This window comes from Neophocaena asiaeorientalis, unplaced genomic scaffold (assembly GCF_003031525.2).
Source record: "Neophocaena asiaeorientalis asiaeorientalis breed wild unplaced genomic scaffold, Neophocaena_asiaeorientalis_V1.1 scaffold438, whole genome shotgun sequence".
Classification (NCBI taxonomy): domain Eukaryota; kingdom Metazoa; phylum Chordata; class Mammalia; order Artiodactyla; family Phocoenidae; genus Neophocaena; species Neophocaena asiaeorientalis.
Window position 1 is genome coordinate 311,710 of NW_020173491.1, and position 26,971 is coordinate 338,680.

Genomic DNA, 26,971 nt, shown 5'->3' on the forward strand with positions numbered 1-26,971 from the left:
CGTTTTAAAAGTTGCAAAGCTTTGAAACAAAAAAGAAAAGAAAGATTGAGGAGACAGCACAACTAAATGAAAAGTGGGATCGTGGACCAGAAAAAAGGACATTTGTGAGAAAACGGGCAAAATTTGTGGAAGTCTAAAGATTAGATAACAGGAGTATTAGTTGCCTGGTTTTTAATAGTTAAAGGATGATTGTGTAAGATGATTACAGGGGAAGCTGGGTGACAGGTACATGAAAACTCCCTACTATATTTTTGTACATCTAAAATCAATTCGAATAGAAAGGTGCAAACATTTCAGGTGGACACAATTTACATGGGATCATTCTTGGGCATACAGCTCTGCTCTGTGGGAGCCTCTGCAGAAAGCGGAGTAGCGGGGCCGGGAGGCAGGGGTCGCGCCGGCGAGTGGAGTGCGCATCTCTTCGCGTGTGTACGGCGCGGGGCGGCGGCAGAGCCCGGGGGCCGGCGGGAGCGCGGAGCCGGAAGCGGCGGCGGGCGGGGGTGTGAGGGCTGGTAGTTGCCTTGTAGGCCTCGCTGAGCCGGCTGTTGGGCTCCCTGGGACTCTCCCGGCGCGGAGGGCCGTCGCCATGTCATCCCTGAGCCCCATCCAGATCCCTAGCCGCCTCCCGCTTCTGCTCACGCACGAGGGCGTGCTGCTGCCGGGCTCCACCATGCGCACCAGCGTGGACTCGGCCCGCAACCTGCAGCTGGTGCGGAGCCGCCTGCTCAAGGGCACGTCGCTGCAGAGCACCATCCTGGGCGTCATCCCCAACACTCCCGACCCGGCCAGCGACGCGCAGGACCTGCCGCCGCTGCACAGGTAGGCCGGGCGGCTCAGCGGCAGCGGCGGCGGGGCGGCCTCCTCCCGAGACCCGGCCCGGCCTCGGGGCGTGGGGCTCGGGGGGCCCCGCGGCGGGGGTCCGCCTCTTCAGACGACTCACGCGCCAGACTGGGGTGACAGAGGAATGCCTCGTGACCGTTAAATGAGATGACTCATGGAGTCGTGAAAGCTGCACGATTAGCTGCTCAGCATCTGATGTGAATTTCCTTTCCCGCCCCCCGGGTCTTCAGACTCCTAGGCCGGTGCTCTTAAACTTCCAGGCCCCCCTCTTTCTTTTCCTTTCTCTCTTCCCTTCCCCCACCCCGTCTTCCTTCTTTAACTTCCTTCCTACCTCTTTTGTCCTCTTAACGGAGATACTTTGCTGCTTCACGTTTTCTCTTTTCCTGCCCCATCCTAAATTGCACCATTTCCTTATTAATTTGGGGGTGCCTGTCTAGCACACTCCCTGCCTCCCCCGCTCCCTGCCATCTCTCTTCCTCTCACTGCTTCTGTTTTCCTTCCTAAAGGGCCTTCCCTGTTCACATTGTCACTTGTCTCCCTTTCTAGAACTTTCCTATCTTCTCATCTCTTCTCATATCGTAACGTTTCTTAGGCACCAAGCTTACCACTGGATTCCCCTACACCGTGGCCCTAGTTGTCTTACTTTGGGTGACAGATGGAACCTGTGCTTATTTCTTTCTTCACCTGTAATTTGGAAACTAGCAGCATCTGTCTTTTACGTGTGTTATGAAAATGAAGTGAAATCACGTGCGTGTGGTCTGTTTTGCACCAGGCTGGATAAATGGTTGCACTGTCCAGTACTGTAGCCACTAGCTACAGAGCACTTGAAATGTGGCTTGTCCAAATTGAGATGGTAGTATTAGAGTGACCAGTTGTCCCGGTTTGCCAGGGACTGTCCTGGTTTCAGCCCTGAAAGTCCTATATCCCAGGAAAACCCTTAGTTCCAGACAAACCAGGGTGGTTGCTCACCCTAAATGTGCTATAAGTGTACACTACACACTAGATTTTGAAAATTTAGTATGAAAAATGTTGTTGATAAATTTTATGTAGATTAAATGTCGGAATTTAGTAAAATATTAGCATTTCACTTGTCTTATTTTCTAATGTGGCTACTAAAATTACATATGTGGTTCACGTTATATTTCTACCAGACAGCGCTGGTCTGTAGTATGCTCTCAACAAATGCCATTATCTTCAAGCCTCCCAAGCCCCTGCCTATAACTCTTCTTGAGGTATTTTCAACTTAGAGCCCCTCCCTTGTTCACCTACAGTTATCCTTTTTTAAAATTAGGTGTAGCCTGACTCTCAGTGGTTTTGGGGAGAGTTAGGAATGTCTTATTTTTGTCCAAAATCTTGTGATTATATACTCTTCCTTTTAAGGGAGAGTCCATAGCTTTGTTAAAATTCTCAAAGGAGATTTGGTTTTCCTCCCCTCCCCTTACAGAACAAAACCAAACCAAAAAAACCATAGCAGTCCATTGGTGGTCCACATTGCAAAAGCCTCGCTTTTCTCAAACATGGAAAGCATTTTGGTTTCCATCTGATATACTTTGCTTCTTGCTTGAATGAAATTGGGTACTTTTCAAGTTTCAGTAAACTGTGGTAAATTGTGTTGGATTTTGGTTTCCCTACATATGACCCCACTCCTTTAGCCTTTGTTTATTTCTCCCCTAATTTTTTGCTTTCTGTGCCCAGGTACTTAGTTGCCTGTTGAGGCAAGAGTGCTCATGATAAGCTGTTTTGTTTTAGTTCTGCTGATTACCCATGGGTACGCTGTGAATTTCGAAAGTAGATTAGTCGTTTCAGGTTTGAGTGACTATTTGTTGGTATGATTCTGGCAAGATTTTGGAGGGTTTTTAATTTCTTTTATGTAAATTCCTCCAAACCAACTAAATTTTTCTGCTTGGAAGTAATCACTAATATCAGATGATGGGTAATCTGGTCCTTGCTGTTCATGTTGCTGCCTTTGTTTTAAATAGCAGTGTTAAAATTTAATCATTTAAGTTAGAAAACATACATAGAAAATTCTTCATAGAACTTCAGCATTATAAGGACCCACCAGACCATCTCATTATCCTAGAAATATTATTTGCTACTTGAAAAGTCTGTAGAAAGTTTGCATTGCATTCCTTAGTATTAGGTTCCAATGTCTTTCTTCTCTAATATCACCTTTAAATGCTCTTACTTTAAAAAGTTAAAAGAGCTTTTTTAAAGTAACCATTTTATTTTATTTTGGCCCACACCCCCTTGCAGTGGAAGCGCTGAGTCTTAATCACTGGACCACCAGGGAAGTCCCTAAAAGAGCTTTAATAGTACAAGTACTGCGTTGTCTATAGTGTTATTTCTGTTGCGATACGCAAATCTGTCCTTCCCCAGTTACCTGCTTTTCCAGGTGGTAGTAGGACCTCAGAGGGACGGCGAGGGCTCTCTTTCTGTCCCTAGTTTCCTTTAGACCATCCGGGTGACAATGCCTCAGTCTTCAGGGAGCAGCAGAAGTAATTTGTTCCCCTGGGTTCTTTGTCATACAAAGTGGCAGGGCCAGGTGTTGACTTACCTGAACCACTTCCTTTACCGTTTTGAACAGCACAGTCCCTGTCTGCACGTCAGTGTGCAGGCATGTCGCCTAACACAGGAAGAGCTTTGGATAATATCCCCACAGTCTAGAATTTGGTTCCCATGCCACCTCAGGCCACCCTGCTTCACTGGACTGTCTTTTTAGTGGCTCCTCAGTGACCCATTGTTTTCTTAGTGCAAATGGATAATTAGCATTCCTTGTGCACTGTCCTTTCATGCATTTCAAGATTGCCCTGCAGTCTTCCTCTTCTCCCAGCCTTCCATTCTTCAGGGCACCTGCCTTCATTTCCTCATGGTGCTGAATGCTCAGTCTCTCTTCATTTTCTGTGTACTTCATCTCTAGGACCCCAAATTAGTTTCATTGGCATTTGTCTGACAAAAAAATGAATGATTTATATAGAGCCGATACACAGTTTCATAATTTGCCAAGCCTCTATCCATGTGTTACTGTTATTTGTATCTATTAGCACTCTTCAGCATTCAAGAAATCTGATAACACTGATTTTAAAATTTAATCTTTTATATTAGCAAGTATGTAATGAATAGCTCTACTTAGATGTTCCTAAGTCTGCATTTACTCTTTTTTTTTTTTTTTTGGTGGTATGCGGGCCTCTCACTGTTGTGGCCTCTCCCGTTGCGGAGGACGCTCAGGCTCAGCGGCCATGGCTCATGGGCCAAACCGCTCCGCGGCATGTGGGATCTTCCCGGACTGGGGCACGAATCTGTGTCCCCTGCATCGGGAGGCGCACTCTCAACCACTGCGCCACCAGGGAAGCCCTGCATTTACGCTTTTTAAGGAAGGTCTGTCTGCAAGTTGCGTTTCTTAAATTCAGAAATGAACTTTCAAGAAAGGAGTGAAAATCAAAAATCCTGTAGTCACAGAAGCCTCATCTCTGGTAGAATTTGGGACTATCCTAATAGACTCTTTCCTTGTTTCTAAATCTTTATTAACAATGATGATAAATTTTGCTCAAAATCATCAGATATTCAGGAAGATAAGTTGGGTGACACCAAGTCAAAACCAAAAAGATGTTTCAGTGGTCCTTTCCCAGAAGTGTGTAACTTTTGCTTCCAGAGCTTTGGTGGAAATACTTCTCTTCCTTAAGTGTTGTTAAGATGTAAACATTAGATATTAAATAATAACTGTGCCTTGCAGTATATCAGCTATTTAGAAGCTATGTTAATAGTGTTTATTTTTATACTTCTTATAAGTACAAATTCATATTGTCCATTGTGGTGGGAAAAGAGTATAATTTGTCATAAAACCTAATTCAGCTCCCCTATTGCTATTTAATATCCTTGTAATCATGGATAACCAACCTGTTTACCCGTTTTGAATCTGAATTACTCATTTTTAATAAAGTGCTACCTTCCTCACAGAGGTGAAAGGTGGTGTGTAATGAAATAATACCTATGAAAGCCTTTTGTAAACTGCAAAGCAATAACCCTGTATGTTAATGGTTTTACCATTGCCCACATGGGTAGTTTTAAGTGTAGATTTCACAAATGGAGGTTGGGGGAAGGAGTGGGAAGACCCCATATTCTTTCTTTTAATATGGGCAGAACTGAAGTAGCATTATTTGGAAAAAAGATTTGGAAGATTAAGGATTCCAAGGAAAATGGAGGGCTTTAAAGTAAAGAAAAAACGAAAGAAAAGAAAAAAGCAAGTGGTTGGCAAATAGACCACAGCTGTCCTCATCTTGGAAAACTGCTTTTTGCAGTAGTGCTGCTTTTAGATTTTCCCACCACTGTAGTTTGATGGTTCTCAAAAACTTACATTATCTAAGTCAGTTTCCAAATTATACAGATCTTATCCATTGTTGTCAGACTTTAGGTTAAAATAATATTTTACAACTCTGAGAGTAGTTCTCAGGAATTTCAGAAATTCTTTGAACTGTAAAATACCACAATAACTAAGGTGTAGATTTACAGAGCTACAACCTAAATGGAAAAAGCATTCCACATTTGTGTACTAATAAACGTGGATCTGTTGCAAAATCAAATTGTTGCTTTTGGTCATGCCTAATAAAGTGTATAGTAATAGAAGAACTAGAATATTTTGAAAGATGACTGAGTTGATATAAAGCCTGTGTATCATGTGGATCATAGTTATAAGGAAAGTATTAGATTAATTGAATATTTTGTTTACCTATTTTTATATGTAAAACCTAGAGCCCAACATGCAATGCAACTTGTCTAAAATAACATTAAACGTCGTCTTTCTTTCCAGAGCTTTTACCCCAAATGTCTTTCACTAGGTAGTTTGCTTCTAGCCATCTAATTATTTCACACATCATTGTTTTTTTCTTTAAAAAGAGTACATTCTTTTTATGTACCCTTTTATTTTTTTAGGTATGTTGTCAACTGTAAGTGATTTAAAGCAAGAAATAATTAACATATTTAAAACATATATATATATATATATATATAAATTTTTTTTTTATTAGGAGGAGAAGCATAGTATAAATCCAACTTAATCTCTTTCCAGTTTGGAACATCTTCCTTTCACAGTTAGGAAAACTATTTTATTTGCTTTGTTAGAAAACTCACTTTTAGTCTTGCCTTTAATCAATGACATACCCCAAATAATTAAATTTGTTTCCTAATCTGGAAGTTTGGATTTGTCTCATCTCTCTGGTTTCTCCTTGGCTTCTGGTTTGTAAACCCCTTAGACCAGGAACCTGGTTTCTTGTCTGTTAATGTTTCTTGTATATAGAACTGTAAACTCTTCCTGCATTGTGTAAGCATTGGTGGTTGTCATCTGCAGTGAATTATAGTCTTCGTTGGTCTCTAATCAGTTTAGGTATGGCTAACTCTTTCAGGCAGTCGGAGTTGGTTTTAAGGGAATGGGAGATAGAACCTACTGTTTGATTAGTGACTGAAGAAAAGCAGCCACAACACAAATAACTCAATAGATGATTGCCAGATCGTTTCAGGTTTTTAAAGTACATGATGTTTTTTCTCTCCACCAAATTATCTTCCTGATTTTTTGGTTTAAGTTCTTGTTTAAATCGAGTTTTATCCCCTATCCACGTGATATGCCTGGAAGGGTGTTAAGGAAGTTATATGCATAGCTCAGAATAAACTGAGTGGTGGTGGGAAGCTGAAGGTACAGATAATCTACAGAATGAATCATTTACGAGGAACTAATCAAGAATTAACTGCATATAGAAGTGAGCAAGCTCACTAAAATATGCACATACTGTCTGTGCCATCAGTATGTTTGAGCCGGGTAAGTGTAGTATTCCAATGTCACCATGGTCCCAGGGTGTTGAGAGCTCTGGTCGCTTTGATTTTAGTCTCTTTTCTGAAATTACAAGCTTTCCTATGCCTGAGGGGAGAAACTATAATGGTAATTTGGGATCTGGAAGTGTCCTCTGAACATTGATCTTTCTGTTTCGTATCACTTCAGCTTAGTTTGGATGAAGCTTTCTTTCTGTGAATTAGTTTATATGTGACTTAGTCAGAATTGCATGATATGGAGCTAAGACTTAAAGTATAACTTTTTCAGCTCGTGTTAGGTGAGGTGATTACCACTTAAACAGAACTAGGTTGACGTCTTCCTGAGATGTATGTAGGTCTGTGACTAACTCTCCTCAGTCCATGAAAGTGTGGCCTCTGATATTTAGCCCCAGATTGAGAAATTCAAAATTTGAGGACATACGTGTTAATTCCCAGATCTGATGACAGTTTTATAGATTGATTATGTAAAAAACCTGGCTTGGTGTTAGTAGCAAAACTGGTATCAGAAGGGGATTTCTTAGATTGGTTTACATCATGCTGTTTAAATCTGTCTAAAATGCTCATATATATTCTGGTGTAAGATTGCCTCATTCCCAGCTGGCAAAATTAATTTAAGCTATATAAATCTCAACTGCGTTTACTCATGTTTTTATGCTTAAATAATCCAGATGTTTAGGAATTTCTACCTAATTTTTGAATGGCTAATTAGAATGAGATGGCCCCATATCAGATAAAAGACCGTGTACTGGATGCTAAATTAAATAGAGAAATAATTCATTTGCACTTTAGACATTCTTTGTTTTTTAAGGAATTTCTCAGAAAAGGCAACCCTTTTGAGGTTTCTTTTTTTTTTAGCATCTTTATTGAAGTATAATTGCTTTACAATGTTGTGTTAGTTTCTGCTGTACAACAAAGTGAATCAGCTATATGTATACACATATCCCCATATCCCCTCCCTCTTGTGTCTCCCTCCCACCCTCCCTATCCCACCCCTGTAGGTGGTCACAAAGCACCGAGCTGATCTCCCTGCGCTGTGCCGCTGCTTCCCGCTAGCTGTCTATTTTACATTTGGTAGTGTATATATGTCCATGACACTCTCTCACTTCATCCCAGCTTACCCTTCCCCCTCCCTGTGTCCTCAAGTCTGTTCTCTACGTCTGCGTCTTTATTCTTGAGGTGAGTTTCTCTTCTACCATATTGAGCATTTGTAATACTGACGTTCTGTGTGTTTTTCAGGATTGGGACAGCTGCACTGGCGGTCCAGGTTGTGGGCAGTAACTGGCCCAAGCCCCACTATACTTTGCTGATTACGGGCCTGTGCCGCTTCCAGATCGTACAGGTCATAAAAGAGAAGCCATATCCTGTTGCCAAAGTGGAACAGCTGGACTGGCTGGAGGAGTTTCCCAACACCTGTAAGACTAGGGAGGAGCTAGGAGAACTATCGGAACAGTTTTACAAATATGCAGTACAAGTGAGTTGCTTTTAGTTTTTCCTTAAAACCCTTTTCGGTTTCTTTGTTGCCCTAAGATGTGATGAATTTGTTGAGTGGTGAAGTTTTCGGGCAGTATACGTTTAAATGATTTCTCAATATATTATAGTACATTGATTTCAAACTGCTTTTGTGTGGGATTGTACCTAAATCATTCTAGGACATACTAGCCAACCCTTCCTAAACTTTTTCCAAAGAGTATTTCTAGAGTTTTTCTTATAATTTTCAGTGTCTCCAAACCAGGTAGTTATTAAACCTAAATAATCTTAAACATTAAAATACTGTACAGAAGCTATTTGTCACTAGACTATCTAGGCATCAAATTATATGTTATGTTGGTTCAGAAGTCAGGATCACACTGAGTGGTATGGAAGATTAAGCCCATGGTTTCAAGTATGGCTGAAACCTTGATCCTCTAGAATTCTGGGAGGGAAGCACACATTAGGCGTGCATAGGCAGGTGTTCATAGCCTATGGTATTTGTACCTGATGTGGAATCTGAAGCTACATATTGCTAGTGTGGTGAACAACAATAGAAAAATAGAAAATTTGGCTCTACAGCTGCTGTGGGGGCTGAAAGAGACTTCAGTTTGAGAACCAGAGTAAGTGAATGTGCTGTTCAGGAGTGAAGAAGATAGAGGGGAAAATAGAATTTGTCTTCCTTTTCCTGAGTAATCCTCCCTGAGTCTCTGTTCTTATGTTGGACATAGCTTTATAGCTTCTTTCTCTTGTTCTTTATTTCTCTCCACTATCAATCAACAACAAAAATTTAAATATGTAAAGATTCTATAATGACATTAAAGGGATTTTTAGAGAGAAACATTACCACTATCTACTGCCATCATGCATCCAATTTTATTTTTGCTTGTCTTCTTGTCTTGGTTCCTATTCAGTCTTATGTTTTGTTTTCTTATCTATATCTAACTTTAGATTATGTTAACTTAATCTAACAGTATTAAGTATTTTTATGAATTCCATTGAGTTGGGATATCATAATTTTATCATTTCTCTTCTTAGATATCAGGATTGTTTCCAGCTAATGCTTTTCTTCCATCCCCTCTACATCTTCTTCTACAGCCCTCAGCAGTAGACTTCTTCAGGAGCTTTCTGATTCCTTCTAGCTGCTTCTCTTTGTCACCTACCTATTCATTAATCCTTTCTAAATAAGCTTTGGGTATGCCTTTCCCCTGAGTAGAAGACTTTAACGGCTCTAGGATAAAGTTCACATTTCTTGGTATAACGTTAAGGCCCTTCGCAACTCTAGTTACTTCCATTTATACCCAGAGTTCTAGCCACACTGCATGTCAGAGAGCTTCACATCTTGTTATTTCATGTCTCTGTGATTTTACCTTCTGTTCTGTCTGCTAGGAGTGCTTCTCCTTCTCTGAATTTTCAGACTTGACTTATGCTTTCCCAACTCCTATAGGCTGTTAGTGCTCCTTTGCATGCGTATCCACAATCGCTTAAACATCTCTTTCAATATAATGCTTATCACGCTGTATTGAAATTTGTCTTGTAGGTCTCTTTTCCCTACCAAACTTGAATTCATCCCTGCTTTAACCATGTTATACTGAGCACTTTATTGTGTCTGACAGATAGTTTGTACTCAATAAGTACTTGGAGAATGAGTTTTAACTTTTATTTTCTTAGAATGACTTCCTAGAAGAAAGAGTTTTCAACTTTTATTATCTACTTCTCCCACCTGGACAGCGTCATCATAATTATGCTTTAATTCTTTTGACTCTAGGCAGGTAACAGATAGGTTCCAAAGTTACAGTGCTTTTAGAGAGGTTTGCTTATTTCTGGCATATGAAATCTCATTAGAGTGACAGTATGAGGATTTGGTACATCATCTGTGTTGGTCAGTATGGTGTTAAGTTAGTTTTGCTGTGTTAAGTACTCCAAAATCTCAGTCACATAGCATGACAAAGGTGTATTTCTCACTCACACTTCATGCCCCAAACCAGCGAGTGTGGTGATCTAGCAATTAGAGTCACCTCGGGACCCCGGTGGGTTGGAGATTCATTTCAAAACGTGCTTCTGTTACTGCTGAGGAAGGAAAAGGAAATGTGGCAGAGCTCTCAATGGCTTTTGATGCTTCTGCCCAGAAGGAACTGTCACTTCCCCTCATGTTTCATGGTTCAAGGCAGGACCCATAGCCATGTACATCTGTATTCAGAGGTAAGAAAGAGCAGCCCTACCATGAGGTGAAAAGGAAAGGGAAACTTTTTCAGTAGCCCCAGTGACTATCACAGTTACTGAAAGGTTGCCTTGAGCTTAATCTGTCTTAACTCCAGGCTATACCCTGGAAGTTGTTTTGTAAAAAATCATTCAGTCAGTGCTCAGATTCTAGTTAATCCAGTGTTCTTCTGAAAAACAGTATTTCAGCTACTGATTGGTTAATATAATAGCGTCAACCATGTTAAATTTCCAGAATTTGATAATTACACTGATTGTGTAAGCGAATGCCTTGGTTCTTAAGAACAAGAGTCATGATGTCTGTGATTTACTGTAAAACATTCAGCAGTAATAGTGTGTGTGTGTGTGTGTGTGTGTGTGTGTGTGTATGTGTGTGGAGAGTTGGGGAGAGAAAGCAGATGTAACAAAATGTTAACAATTGGTGAATTTAGGGGAAGGATATTAGGGGAAGGAGTTTCTTGTACTATTGCAATTTTTCTATAAATTTTAATTTTTTTCCAAAGTAAAATAAAATCACAAATTTACAAAGCCTTTTATAAACATTAGTATTATCCACTTTTTTTTTTTTGGCAGTATGCGAGCCTCTTACTGTTGTGGCCTCTCCCATTGCGGAGCACAGGCTCCGGACGCGCAGGCTCAGCGGCCATGGCTCACGGGCCCAGCCGCTCCGCGGCATGTGGGATCTTCCCGGACCGGGGCACGAACCCGTGTCCCCTGCATTGGCAGGCAGACTTTCAACCACTGCGCCACCAGGGAAGCCCTTATCCACTTTCTGAGCCATTTTTGCTTTTCATTCTGATTCACATTTTAGAAGTACTTCTCTTTTCCTCTGAGTCCTGTAAAAATGCCTGGACTCTAATAATCAGTGATTTTTCAGAAACAAAGACTTTCTCTGAGGCCAAAACATTAAACCTCTATGACAATTTGAGTTTTTAAATTCACAAATAATGCCATATTTCATTAAAAAGACTTTTTTTTCCCTTGTAGTTGGTTGAAATGTTGGATATGTCTGTCCCCGCAGTTGCTAAACTGAGACGTCTTTTAGACAGTCTTCCGAGGGAAGCTTTACCAGACATTCTGACATCAATTATCCGAACAAGCAACAAAGAGAAGCTCCAGGTAACAGTGTTCCACTCTGGAATGCCACGTTGCTTTGTCACTTCCTATTGAGATCTAGATAGTGAGTAAGTTTTGACTTTCAGGTAAGATACTGGAGACTCAGAAGTAGTTAAGATGCTTTTACGAGGCTTAAGTTGACTTTTACAGTGATTGCTTTACATTTTTGTATACTTAGGCAGTTCTTGTATTTGCATTATCAGTACTGGTAGTCTGTCAATTTGTGGAAAAAGTTAAAGCTAGAATAATAAAAAAGGTAAATATTTAATTTAACTTAAATATATAAATATGCTTTGTCTCACTACTTTTTTTTTTTTTTTTTTTTTTTTTTGGACGCGGGCCCCTCACTTTTGTGGCCTCTCCCGTTGCAGAGTACAGGCTCCAGACGCGCAGGCTCAGCGGCCATGGCTCACGGGCCTAGCCGCTCTGCGGCATGTGGGATCCTCCCAGACTGGGGCACAAACCCGTGTCCCCTGCATCGGCAGGCGGACTTTCAACCACTGTGCCACCAGGGAAGCCCATGTCTCACTACTTTTAAAAGTGTGGAGCCATGACCTTTCCCTTGTGTATAGGCCTGCTTCTTTAGAATTCTTCAGGTTTCTTACGTTAACCACCCCTATGATGCGATATTTATGATTTTTTATGATTTTCAGTTTTTGTTTATTTAAAGTGAAATGAGTTTCAAAGATACTTGAAAAATAATCCAAATGTGGACTCTTAGATTTGAATGTCTTTCCTGCAAACTATAAAAGTTTTCTTGCACATTTATTTTTGTAGTACTTTTAAGCAGTCTGCTTTATTGAATCTTCCTAGAACATTAAAGTTAGTTTTCATTGAAACAACCCTCCTTATTTATTAAATAAATCCCCAGTTTATTTAATACTTTAGTCTAACAATTATACTAGCAAGTGCAACTAATGCAGACAGGCTGGGTTTAAACACAAGAATTCGGTTCAGCTGGTAGGAGCAGAGAAGGCAGGAGCTCTAGAGAGTGACCTGGCTGTAGGCTTAGCAAGGGTGTTTCACTGAAGGACCAGAGAGTAGTATTAGTCACTCAGACAAATCGTTAGTGGAGGTTGGTTAAAAGTGCTCCTAGTCTCTTGTGTATGTAAAAATTTAATATTTTGAACCTAAAGTTTGTATAGACCTAATATGTAGACTGGGCTTTAAGAGAATAATTCCCAGAAAGAGTTGACATAAAATGTGTTTTGTTCTTGCTCTTGGAACAATACATAAGGCTTCATCTTTAAATGGAAACTCAAGGTATTTTTATTCTTGTTTTTTTTTTTTTTTTTTTTTTTTTTTGACCAGGGAAGCCCTATTCTTGTTTTTTTTAGGATTCTGATATTTGTGTCAGATTACCTTGCTGATAATTTGGTTGTGTTAGCCATAGTGTAGCTGTGAATATTGATAGAATTGTCTTTTCTACTCAATTTAAGTCATGAGTCTTGACTGCCTTGTTTTTGGAGCATGTGTTTCTGAGAGAGAGATGCTATACATTTCCTCAGATTTTAGATGCTGTGAGTCTGGAGGAACGGTTCAAGATGACCATACCACTGCTTGTCAGACAAATCGAAGGCCTGAAATTGCTTCAGAAAACCAGAAAACACAAGCAAGATGATGATAAGCGGGTAAATGCTTCTTTTAATCCATTTCTTCAGGTTCCTAGTTGTTTTTGTGTGATGTGAGATTCAGGGTTTTTTTTTTTTTTGAAGAAAAAAAATGGGGGAATAAATAAAGAAAGGAATAAGAAGAAACAAGTTCATTGTCTCTTACACTCAAGTTACTGATACAATTTTGAATTTTAGTTTGTTTCCCCCTGCTACTTCTCCTTGTCTGGATCTTTTTTTTTTTTCCTTTTAATCATGTAGACATTTTCTCATTTTTTGTTTTTGTTTTGGTAATTATTGAAAGGGATAGTTTACTAAGCCATTTTTCTTTCTGCCAAACATCGTGTGATGTTTTCAGTATTTTAAAAACTGGCAAATAACCACGATGAGTGTCTTTGAGTATGACTTTTTTTCATTGTATACAGTATTAAGAACATACCACAGAATTGTTTCCTAAAGGGATTGTGTCGGTGTGTTGTGCCATAATTTGGCTTTCTTAAAAATTTAATTGTTTTTACTTTTTAAAGTTTTTTGGCTGACTTTTTTGCATTAACTTATAAAAGTTTAAATTTTCATATACAAACTGTTAGTCTTTTCCCTTCTTCTAAGCTTAGAGTCCTCTATCCTCCCGGGATTTGATAATATCCACTTTCCTTTTAGTTTTCCTTTTGTTGATTTTTAAAAAGTATTTAACTTTTTAACCTATATGTATTTTCTTTTGCCCTGTTAATAAGGTAAAGATAGCAGTTATATTTGTTCCCTTTTTATTTGACCTAACACCATTATCAAATAATCCTTCACTTCTCTATAGATTTGTGCATTTGTATGGATGATGCGATCTGTCTGAAGACTACTTTGAGCTGTTGGTTTTACTGCTATTATGTGTGGGCAGAGTTAGGATCAGGAAAACATATTTGATGTGGACAGGAGTGAAAATGATGGTTCTAAGAAAGCTGTTGGAGAACCAGAAGGCTGTTGGAGATTCAGTGGAAGGTTGAGAATAATGTTACAGATTTGATGGTCATCAGCACAGAAGCGTTCCTCCATTGAAGAGAAGACATTGTGGAGACAGAAGAGCAGACGTGAAGGATTCCTCCCTGGTGGGACTAAAGAAGGAGCAGGAAAGTAGGCTGAGAATGAGAGAGATGGGAGTAGCTCATCTGGTGGTTGGTGTTCTAGAATACCATGCCATTGAAAGCAAACACCAGAAATCTGAATTATTTCTGGCTTGAGATCAGATCAACTCAGTTATTTATTTTGTGCAAAAGGACAAGCCAGTACACACTCTGCATTGGGAGACAGAAAACTTACAGCTTGATAGCAACTAATATTACCATTGCTTAAAAAGAAAGTTGCTCCAGAAAATTATCAAACAAGCAACTGTTACTTGAAAATGTAGGAATCAGAGGACAATTTTTGGAGTTTGCCTAAAACTGTCTCCTTGCCTATTCCCCGAAGAGTTCAAAGTTCTCTTTTAGCGGCTGGGGAAAAATTGCAAAAAACAGTACTTTTGTCTCAGCAATGAAATAATTGATGTGCTTTTAAAAAATCTCACTTAAATATTTTATTTTTAGTTTTTCATACTTTAAAATATTTTATTAATTTTGTCTGCCAATGACTTATGTGAGAATAAAAGTATGTATTTAATATTTCTGTTTTTATAAAATAACTTTTTTTTTACTGTTTTATGTTTTTAACTTTATATATTTGAATGTATTAAATAGGTAATTTCATAGGTTAAAAAATAAATTCCAAGACATTTAAATTAAATACCAGTATACCATTTTGCTCCAGTAATGGCTAGAGTTGATTCATGATATTAATAAGTTGAGAATTTCAAAAGAGCAGGTAGTTTAAAATATGATAGAGAGTCATGGAGAAAGAGAACTTAAATAAGACCATTTGACTTGGCAAAGGAGAATGTTGTTGGATTTCAAAGAACAATTTCAGCACAATGGAGACAAAAGCCAAAGTACAAAGTACAAATTACTAAGTAATTGGTAGGAAAGGGGAAGTGGTGGTTAAAGCCTCTTGTTGGAAAAGCAGAATATCACAAGGGAATTAAATAATGTATAACTGGAAGGGACCATAGGTAAGATAAAATATTTTGAAAGGAGGAGGACTTTTCTGTCTGTTGATGACAAACAGAATAGAAGCAATGGTGGAAAGATTAAAGATGTTAGAGAGAAACTTTGTAGTGTAGGGGGCAAAATGGAATTTATTCAGTTGCCAAATGGTTAAGTGGTCATAAGTTTATCAAGAAAATAGTGGCTGCAGTAGTAGCTCAAGAAAAGACAATTCTTAGATGTTTTAATTATTTCTAGTAGCCAGTTCCTTGCATTTTTTTTTTTGTCTCATGCTGGTAGTGTTAGCATATATGGAAGAATCATGTCCACCTTATCTTGGTCTGCTTTTTAAATCCTGCTCCCTCCATATGTGCATGTGCGTCCTACTTTTTCTGAACTTTAGTTCCTAAAGATTTAGACTCTAGCCATAAAAATGTATATGTCTAGCTCGATATTTAATTTCCAATTTATTTTGACATGTGGTTTTACTTCTCTACTTTATGCTTTAGGTTATAGCAATACGCCCTATCAGGAGGATTACACACATCCCAGGTACTTTAGAAGATGAGGATGAGGATGAAGACAATGATGACATTGTCATGCTAGAGAAAAAAATACGAACATCCAGTATGCCAGACCAGGCCCACAAAGTCTGCGTCAAAGAGATAAAAAGGTAAATTGTAGAAGCTGTTCGTTCACTAGTATTTTCATTTTGCTTATTAACGTTAAAAATTGTTGCTTATGGAAATGAATCTGCTACTTTGCATTACAAAGCTGAGTCATTTGTTTCATATTCTTTGATCTTTCTCCTTTTCTTATGTTTAGTATAGTCATGGACCGCTCTATTCATCTTACCTTTCCGTTGTCAACTGTTATATTTCTTATCATTATGGCTTTCCTAATTCTCAGGTTATAGCTGTGATCTGTGGAGTGCTTTTTCCTCTTCATTCCTCCACCAGAATCTGATTCTCAAAATGTTCTTAATACTCCTGAATCAACACCACTTTCACTAGTCTTTTCCTCAAATGCTGAGTATAAATGATACAACTCTTCCACCTACTGTATGCTATCAAACATGATCACTATTGCAAGTGCCTTTTCATAGTCTTTTTTTTTAATCTTTATTGGAGTATAATTGCTTCACAATACTGTGTTAGTTTCTGTTGTACAACAAAGTGAATCAGCCAGATGCATACACAAGTCCCCACATCACCTCCCTCTTGAGCCCCCCTCCCATCCTCCCTATCCCACCCCTCTAGGTCATCACAAAGCACCAAGCTGATCTCCCTGTGCTATGATGCTGCTTCCCACTAGCCAACTGTTTTACATTTGGTAGTGTATATATGTCGATGCTACTCTCACTTCACCCCAGGTTCCCTCTCCCACCCTGTGTCCTCAGGTCCATTCTCTATGTCTACCCCTTTATTCCTGCCCTGCAACTAGGCTCATCAGTACCATTTTTAAAGATTTCATATATATGCGTTAGCATAAGGTATTTGTTTTTCTCTTTCTGACTTATTTCACTCCGTATGATAGACGCTAGGTCCATCCACCTCAGTACAAATAACTCAATTTTATTGTTTCATTATATGGCTGAGTAATATTCCATTGTATATATGTGCCACATCTTCTTTATCCATTCATCTGTCGATGGACATTTAGGTCGGTTCCATGTCCTGGCTATTGTAAATAGTGCTGCAGTGAATGTTGTGGTACATGTGTCTTTTTGAGTTATGGTTTTCTCAGGGTATATGTCCAGTAGTGGGATTGCTGGGTCATATGGTAGTTCTATTTTTAGTTTTTTAAGGAACCTCCATACTGTTTTCCATAGTGGTTGTATCAATTTACACTCCCACCAACAGTGCAGAAGGGTTCCCTTTTCACCACACCCTTTCCAGCATTTATTGTTTCTGGATTTTTTGATGATGGCCGTTCTTGCTGGTGTGAGGTGACACCTCATTGTAGTTTCGATTTGCATTTCTCTAATAATTAGTGATGTTGAGCATCTTTTCAGGTGCCTCTTGGCCATCTGTGTCTTCTTTGGTAAAATGTCTATTTAGGTCTTCTGCCCAGTTTTTAACTGGATTGTTTGTTTTTTTGATATTGAGTTCCATGAGCTGTTTGTAGATTTTGGAGATTAATCCTCTGTCTGTTTCATTTGGAAATATTTTCTCCCATTCTGAGGGTTGTCTTTTTGTCTTGTTTATGGTTTCCTCTGCTGTGCAAAAGCTTTTAAGTTTATGTCCCATTTGTTTATTTCTGTTACTCTAGGAGGTGAGTCAAAAAAGATCTTGCTGTGGTTTATGTCGAAGAGTGTTTTTCCTGTTTTCGTCTAAGAGTTTTATAGTGTCTGGTCTTACATTTAAGTCTTTAATCCATTTGGAGTATATTTTTGTGTATGGTGTTAGATAGTATTCCTTTTCACAGTCTTAAGACCATATTTTGGGTTTCCCTGGTGGCGCAGTGGTTAAGAATACACCTGCCAATGCAGGGGACACAGGTCCGAGCCCTGGTCTGGGAAGATCCCACATGCTACGGAGCAACTAAGCCCGTGCGCCACAACTACTGAGCCTGTGCTCTAGAGCCTGTGAGCCACAACTGCCAAAGCCCGTGCGCCTAGAGCCTGTGCTCCGCAACAAGAGAAGCCACCACAGTGAGAAGCGCACACACCGCACCATAACAAAGAGTAGCCCCGGCTCGCCACAACTAGAGAAAGCCCACGCGCAGCAATGAAGGCCCAACACAGCCAAAAAAAAAAGACCATATTTTGCTTAGAAATAATGTTTATTCAGTTACTGTTTTCTTCCTTAGATTATAAACTCTAGAGGGTAGGGACTGTCACTTTCTCTTTGTACAAGATAAAGTACAGGGGAACCTTGATGACAGGATAGGGTACATGGATTGATTACATTTTCTGGATAATCTCAGGGTTAAATAGAAAACCTATTTTTCCTTTCCAAACTTGTAACGTTGTAACTATATTGCATTTTCTTTTATGAGTGAATTGTAATCAACCTAACTGATTGCTCGGTAACTGAAGGTTTGACTTCTGAGGTTCACAGTTAAGAATATAAATGTTGTTGAAGCTTATTTTATATTGACTCTGATATTAGTTAATAAATGCGGAACATCTGTTGTGTGCAGAACACCTTATTACGCACTGCATATATTTTGGAAGTTGCATTTTTTATTAAATATCTGGTGAGCTGACTTCATCTCTGATACAAAACAATATGTAATTATTGTATTATGCATGATTAGGCACTTAAGTAAATCATGGGTAAGTGTGACTTAGACCCTCCCTGTGAGATACTGATACTGATAAGGCCATATTTCAAGGATAGAATCACGTATAGTGTTCCCCACCAGTTTGCAAGTATCTGTTTAAAACAAAATAATCATTTCATTAACTAGATTTTTAAAACTTTTTTAGATTTGTTTAGCCAAAAATGCATGATATATCTGGCCATGAAAGGGAGATATACTTGGTTTTTCTGTTTTACAGAATTTTTCTATGTTCTTGAACAGATTTGCTATGTATTCTTTCCACACAGGCTCAAAAAAATGCCTCAGTCGATGCCAGAATATGCTCTGACTAGAAATTATTTAGAACTTATGGTGGAACTTCCCTGGAACAAAAGTACAACTGGTGAGCAAACAAAATAACACCTTTTTTTGCGGTCTGATTGTCACTCAGGAAGCGCAAGCAAATTCTGTTGAAATACTCCCCATTGACTTCCTGTTATAGTAGTTCATGATGTAAACTGTTTAGACTAAACTTGTGTCATGTAGGTTTTAGGATGAAAAGGAAAAGAAGGTGCTTCATGGAAGTACCTTTCGCCTAATTTTGGAGAAAGTAAGATTTTCTGTAATTGGTGAAATATGTGTTTCTCAATACCAATAGTCAGACAATAAACTTTTATATTTATGTGCTCTTTGTCAGGAACATAGGAAAACAAAACAGTTTTGAGGTAGTTGGCAGTAAGTGCCAACTCAGTACTAGAGATTTTTATGTTTTCTAAAGGAAATAATTACATATAAAGGCAGGATAACAGTGGAACAGTTTTACCATTTGGAAGTTTGTTTTTCTCCCACTAGAACTTATTTAAAGAGTTTAAATTCTTTTCATCTCTCTATCCTTCAGTAGAATTTTTCTACCTATCAGGAGCATTTTATACCAGCTTTCTTATGTATTTTCTCTTGGGGTAAGAAATATACTCAATCGTCTTTCAGAATCTTCAGAATCATTTTATTTGAATTTATGTCTGTTATTGGACAAGTTTACATACAAGGTTTGTTGAGTTCAGCAGGGCAAAAAAAATTTTATTGCCTGAACTACTTTTGGCATAATTATAGCTGTATGGTTGACTTTTGAAAATTGAACAGATATATTATCCTGGCTAATAAAACTCTTACATTTAAAACAATGCTAGAAATTTTGAAGCATTAGCCCTAAAACGCACGTTTATGCCCCACATGAGGTATGATATACATACTAGATTTCAGGATGTTGAATTTTTAATATTAAAAAATACTTTTCTAAAAAAAAATACTTTTCGGTTAATCTACAGAGGACCATGCTCTCTGGTATTGAGCATTCAAAAAAATTATTTTTGTCTCAAAGAGGGCCCAGAGTGAAGCATATTTGTGTTAAGTTAACTATGCTGGGGCAGTGTTAAGGTTAAAACAACCCTATATTAATTAGTTTTTTTTTGATAGGCTCACTTAACACATTAATGTGTGTGGCTAAAATTTTATATAAATGGAATGATATAGTATGTGCCCCCCCTTTTTTTTGGTTCCTTCACTCAGCATAATTATTTTAAAGCTCCATGTTACTGCATATATCAGTAATTGATTTATCCATTTACCTGTTGTTGGACATGTAGGTTGTTTCTAGGTTTTTGGCAACTGTATATAAAGCTGCTGTGGACTATGTCGGTAAATTTATTTCTTAATTTATTTCATGTTTACATTCATGACAGAATATTGCCTTCTAGTTGACGGTGTTTTACTAGAAAAACTGAAGCTGAATTTCTTAGTTTCATTCTTAATTCAAAATTTTCTAGAAATGCCGTAGTAAGATGAATGCAGGGGAGCATGCATTCCCATTGAATTAGCCCCTCGTTGTCACTTGGTCAGTTTGAGTTCTGATGTCTGTCTGGATCTAGCTGGGCTGTTAGGAAATACATTTTGGTTCAGATCGTCTTCGGTTAACTCCTCACTCTCCATTGCCTACTTTTAAGTGAAGTGGTCCTATTCTGTGAGATTTGGAGAGGGTCCTGCTCCCTGTTAGTTTAGACCTGGGAAAGAAAGTTAATTTAAACTTTACATGTTTGGGCTTCCCTGGTGGCGCAGTGGTTGAGAGTCCACCTGCCGATGCAGGGGACGCGGGTTCGTGTCCCGGTCCGGGAAGATCCCACGTGCCGCAGAGCGGCTGGGCCCATGAGCCATGGCCGCTGAGCCTGCGCGTCGGGAGCCTGTGCTCCGCAACGGGAGAGGGCCACAACAGTGAGACGCCTACAGTAAACTTTACATGTTTAACTGCTCTGATTTCACTTCATCTGTGTGAAATGAAACATCTTCCATTTTGGTGTGTGTTTGATAGGTATTTATTTGTGTCATTGATGGAGTGGTGGTAATTTCCAAACCCTGTTATTTTCTCTGTTGACAGTAGGGCTAGCGCACAACGTGAAGCAGCACATCTAGGTAACTTGGTAACACCAGGGGTCTTGTTTTGAAATTTTGGTGTTCTTTTGGTAATGTTTTTCTGTGCTTCAGGATTTATTTTAACTAATGACTTAAGAGAAATGCAGGGTGTATATAGTATAATGGCCTGAGAATATTAAAATTGCAGGTTTTATTATTTGCTATTAGTAGCCTAGTAAATTGCTCTTGGCTTCCTCCCCTCCCCACTTGTCCTATTTGTAAAGTGAAATTAATTAGTAGCTAGGAATTTTTGTCAGGTTCATACAATGTAATTGTGGAGAGTTGAGGGCAAAATGTTTAGTTGAATGCAGAGTGCTAGCTCCAATTCGTCACTGAAATAACCAAGAAAATATGAAAACAAGGCAAAGCTTTTTTTTTTTTTTCCTTTACAGCTCAGAGAGTTTCTGCTGGATGTGGTCAGCATTAGAGATACATAGCACTCATGTACCCATCATGAAAACACTTCTCATTGTTCATCATTTCAGTGGAGAACTGAAGATGGGTAAATTGTGGTACAGAAGTAGTCGTGTTGAGCTTCTAAACCAGTACTATATAGACTTAGGCCTAAATAGTTATGAGTAAGATCATAAAACTGTGAAAATGTCTTTCATAATTCTTGTAAAGGGAAGCTTACCTAAGTAGATATTATCAAAAGCAGAAAGGAAAGCAGAGAGGAACGAGTTGGAGGAAATAAGTTTGTTGATTTTCCATCTTGAATGGAGGGAGCCAGTAGATGCCATTTCAATCTTCTAATTGTAAATAGAAAAATATATGTTCGTGTAAGTTTTAAATTTTTTATGTTTAATCACAGGTATTATTCATAATAGGAAACATACATTCTGAATCTTTAAAAATAATATTCAGAAAAGATACATCCTGTATAGAAAAGATATACAACAATACGTAACATGGAAATTATCTTTCCTTAAAAGTTTTAAAGAACTTTTAAAATTGTCTTTACGTGGCATATTAGAAGAAATTCCTTCACTGTTTTCATTTTTTTCTAAAGTACATAGAAGTCTATTCTTAGTTTACTAAATGTTAATTAGGAATGGATGTTGCATACAACAAGTGCCTTTTTAGGTACAAAATGACATTTTGATGGAAAGTGTTTCTCCTTGGACATGATGATATAATAAATATGTTGATAACTGAATATTGAACCATCTTTGCATAACTAAAATAAATCCCACTGGGACTTAGTAGATTACTCTTTGAATAGATTTGATTTACAAGCATTTTAATATTTAGAGCTGTGCAAAATGGAATGGGTCTGAAGTGTTTTTGTTTGTTCATTTGTTTACTATGGTAGGTTTTAGTGTCAGGGTTAGCATCATGAAACAGGAAACTTTCCATATTTCATTTATTCATATATTCATTGGTTGGCTTCTGAAGCCAGGAAAGGGAAAGAAATTTTATTCTTCCCTTTCCAAATTACTCAGCCAGGACTCTGACTAAAATGAATAGTACTATAATTAAATTACATACATTACTGCTTACCTGGGTTTTTGTAGACTAGTTTGGGAACCAGACTACCATTTAAGGCATTTTTTTTTTTCTTGTAGGAAAAATGTATAGCAGGTTCCAAATAACTGAAAGAGTGGACTTGTGTGTGTTTTTCTCTCTTCCATTTTCTTCTTCACTGTCAGTATTGTGGCTGTGGATTATCCTCTAGCTGCCACCCAGCTGATGAATTCCTTTTGGCTTCCATGACCTAGTGTTTAATCTGTGATTATTTCAGAGCCTAAAGCACATCAGTAAACCTAATGAAAGCTTGGCTCTAGAAACAGGGCCTAATTCATACATTTCTGGTGAGACTTTAATGGATAGAACTTAGGCAGTTCTTTATGTCTTAATTTTTTTTTTGACTTAATTTGCTTTTTGACCCAGCCCTTCTGTTTTAGAAGATTAGCCGAAGGAAATAATTACAGATATATGTGGAGATTTAGTTACAAGGATGCGCGGTGAAGCATGCTTTATAACTGTAAAGATTCGTGGATAACCTAAATGCTCAGCAATAGGAAATTAGTTAAATGAGTGTGGATAATTAAGTAATGGAATAATATGTACCCACTAAAGTGTTACTGAACAATACATTTGATACTGAAAGATGTCTGTGATATATTAAGTGAAAAAACATTTTACAAAACTTGAAGACCCATATGATCTTAGTTTGAAAAATAGGTATGTAAGCGTGTGTGCACGCATACACACACACACTCACCCCCTCACACACAGAATCTGGAATAATACGTACTGAAGTGAAGGTAGTGATGTTCTCTAGGGGAGAAATGAAATTATGGGTGACTATTTCCTTCTCCTTTTATTAGTGTCATAGGGTTTTCTGGAATGAGCATATATAACTAATTGTAATAAGAAAAAAACACTTTAAAAAAAGAACAAATGCCAGCACAAATAGAATATGTAGAAATTATGTCTCCATAGAAATGTGTATCTAGAAAATCATTCCGAATGAAATGAGTATTAACTCCTTGAGTTTTTAATTATGTAGTGTCTACTATTTCTGTAAGTACTAAATCTTTTTAAGCAAGAAAACCAAGTCCGGGTCTCCCTGAAGACTCATTTAGAAGAAACCAAGCCTGTTCTTGTCACATCTTTTTTCAAAAAAACTATTTTGACTCTTACCAGCCTGGAAGGGAGTTCCACATGCTCAGATTGTTTCTGTTGGGTTGCTTGACAGACCGTCTGGACATTCGAGCAGCTCGGATTCTTCTGGATAATGACCATTATGCCATGGAAAAATTGAAGAAAAGAGTGCTGGAATACTTGGCTGTCAGACAGCTGAAAAACAACCTGAAGGGCCCCATTCTGTGCTTTGTCGGCCCTCCTGGCGTTGGTAAAACAAGCGTGGGAAGATCAGTGGCCAAGACTCTGGGCCGAGAGTTCCACAGGATTGCACTTGGAGGCGTGTGTGATCAGTCTGACATTCGAGGACATAGGTAGAATACTTCTCGGTTTAATCTCTGATTTCCTTCCTTTTCATTTGTCTAGAGCCCTCCGCCTCCCAGCACCACCAAAAGCCAAGGCATAATGTATATCTTTTTCTTAAAGGGCGCTTTGTGTTACCTTGAATGGAAAGGACATTTATGGTACTTACCGGCTAGCCTAAAGCCTCTACCATCAGGGTATACCCAAACTAACCTTGATGTCTGTGTGACGGTGGATGTGGGGGTGGGGTAGTGTCTGTGCCTCAGCTTTCCTGGAATCTCATTTGAATGCAATTATAAATTAGTTATAATTAAATATTATATTTTTATATTCATTTTGGCCCAATAGCATTTCATAAATAATGACCCACAACTTTTAGAGTTTAAGGAATAAGTGCAATAGCAGGCAAGTAGGAGGAGGTAAGAAATCTTTGGTAACAAATTTATTATGTTTGCATTTTAAACTTTCTTTCAAGGAGGCTGGTTTGCAGTGTGAGTATGAATAATAAGGAAAAAAGATAATTACGGCTTTGCATTTTTGACACCCTTTCTATAAAAATACATTAAACTGTAAGAACTGTGTCTCTGATTAATCTGACATTATTAGAATGAGATTTGCATGTTATGTTCGTTGTTTTGTTCTTGGTGGCTCATATCGGAAGATGCTTTGGGAAAGCATGAACCTCTGTTTCATAGTTGCAAGTTGTGAGAAAACATACCTATAGCTTATGTGTTAAGGAACATTTAAAAATGTAGAAATTATGAACTGATTAAAAGAATATGATGTTGTATACCTGAGACTAATATAATGTAATATGTCAATTATATCTCAGTTAAAACAATTTTTTTAAAAGAAGGCATGTAACTTTGAGTAGAAGGTAATTAAACTGAAGATAAAACTTCTAACCTCAAGATCATAAACTCAATCTTAAAGTTGTAAAAGCATTGCAGGTTATAAGCGGGGGCTTTGGCAGGCATGCCAGTGCAAGCAGTGAACGACTGCCAGTGGCCAAGGGTAATTTAAATGCATATTTACAGTTTGGTGAATATGGATTAAACTTGGATTGTGGGGAAAAGAAAAGAATACGATGCTTTTATAACATCTTATTTTCCATTTGCCTTATTCGTGGGATCCTTAGGCAGGGATGGGAAACTATTTCAGAAAGCTTTTCATGAAAAATGGTTCTTTTTATTCTCTTTTATTTGCTTATTTACAATTCTTACGCATTGAAGAAAAAGCATTCCAAGATTTTAGTAAATAAGCAATGAGGACTGCAAATTAGGTCAGGGAATTTATTTGGGTCAGTTTTTCTGGCAATTTCAAATCATGTTTTTGTTGCCTAGACTTATTCTCACATGTGCCACTAGAGGCTGTAGTTTGCTTTTGTAAAGAAATTGGCATCGTGGACCCATCCTGGAGAAGCTAGATCTAGGACTTAAATCTTCTGATTTATGCTACAGAGCTTTAGGGAGGTGTTCTGCATGCAAGAGACTTGATTCCTGCACTCAGAGTTGTCTTAGTTTATTTCTTCCTTTTATTATCTGTGGCACAGTATTGTGTGATATTTGATGGAATTTAGAGAGTGAGTTTGTGGAGTTACTGTCGTGTGAAATTAATGTCATGGGCACATGACATGTAGGTATTTGTCCTTATTTCTTCCTACATTGGTATTGATTATTCAGTAAGGCTTGGAGAGTGCTTAGTTCCCAGCACACCCTGAGCATTCAATAAAAATTAGCTTTCATTATTATTTTAATTCTCAGTTCTCAGGAGGACAAGTTTAGATTTATAAGCTTCAATATGACTTTTTATAAAATTCAATATGATTCTTAAATTGTACCTAAAATATCCTGTTTTGGGCATTATTATTTAATTTATGTGGCAGAATTGTGGAAAATGTTTTTTTATGATGCCTGCTGGTAGGCAGTATGTAATGTCATAATCCCCACCACTTCTTATGAGCATTGTTGGGTTTAAACAGATCTCTGTTTTCAATCTTTACTGAAACTGATAGACCTAAAATTTGTTCTCTTTTTTCAAGTGAGTATCCTTTCCTGTGTGTGACTATTGTTAAGAGGATTGAACCTAAAGAAAATGAGAATTTATTTTCTTTATGAGTCTTTTGTGAAAGGAGCTTGTGTATTTGCCTAAAATATGTATAAATATAAGCTTTTTAGAAATGTGTGGGGCTTCCCTGGTGGCGCAGTGGTTGAGAGTCTGCCTGCTGATGCAGGGGACACGGGTTCATGCCCCGGTCCAGGAAGATCCCACATGACACGGAGCAACTAGGCCCGTGAGCCATGGCCACTGAGCCTGCGCGTCCGGAGCCTGTGCTCCGCAAGGGGACAGGCCACAACAGTGAGGGGCCCGCGTACCGCAAAAAAAAAAAAAAAGAAAAGAAAGAAATGTGTGGTGCGAATTGAGGTTATGATTGTTGCCAAATAAAAGGTTTGTGGGTTTGTCTCTGACTCATTCTACTAAGCCTGATTTTTGATACACCTTGCTGGTAAGCATGTACTCACTAGCCATCCCTGTACCAGATGTTTCACTAAACACTAGAGCCATCTGCCCTTGTGCTACTGGGGACTTATTACCCAGCTACCCACTAAATTATCAAAGCCTGGTGAAAATTTCTGTTTGAAAACCTGTTTGGAAGCAGGTGGAGCGTGGGGTGTGGTGGTTAAGGGGAGGGGGTTGAGAGCAGAGTATGCGCTTGTGTCAGAGTTGCGGGTTGGAGGAGGTGATAGGAGGGGAGAGAACGGTAGAGGATTATAGCACAGCCACGGGTTGGAGTGTGTGGGCATTTGGGAACACCCAGGTCTTGGCATTTAAGTACCGGTCACATGCCCACAAGTAGAGTTCATGCAGAGTTTTGTTTTTCCCCAGCTTGTGAGTAGGCACCACTGTTCTGCAGCCTTAAAATAGCCAAGGAAAAACAGAGCTGCGTTCTCTTATCTTCCTTGCTTATTCTCGATTCTGTCACTCACTTTCCCCATTTTCCTATGCATGGAGCTCCAGCCTTTTGGTAGAAGTACCTGTTAATGTGGAGGAAGGTGCTAGTAAGTTAGGAATTTATTTTTAAAACAACCTAAGATATGTCTTTTAGAGTTAAAACGATAATGAGGTGAAAGATGGGGAAGAAAAAAAAAGACTTGGTTTACATTTAAATCTTAAACT

At 38.5% G+C, this 26,971-nt stretch overlaps 1 protein-coding gene across 1 annotated transcript in view; it reads left to right on the forward strand.

The window, feature by feature from the left end:
* Positions 1 to 214: 214 nt before the first annotated feature.
* Positions 215 to 26,971, forward strand: part of LONP2 (lon peptidase 2, peroxisomal) — a 98,535-nt gene continuing 71,778 nt past the window's right edge. Inside the window, exons 1-7 of the mRNA XM_024747473.1 lie at positions 215 to 819; positions 7,894 to 8,128; positions 11,332 to 11,463; positions 12,969 to 13,091; positions 15,646 to 15,809; positions 18,691 to 18,785; positions 23,547 to 23,805. Of these exons, the coding sequence (XP_024603241.1) occupies positions 587 to 819; positions 7,894 to 8,128; positions 11,332 to 11,463; positions 12,969 to 13,091; positions 15,646 to 15,809; positions 18,691 to 18,785; positions 23,547 to 23,805 (1,241 nt within the window). The 5' untranslated portion in view covers positions 215 to 586. The remainder of the gene's footprint in view (positions 820 to 7,893; positions 8,129 to 11,331; positions 11,464 to 12,968; positions 13,092 to 15,645; positions 15,810 to 18,690; positions 18,786 to 23,546; positions 23,806 to 26,971) is intronic.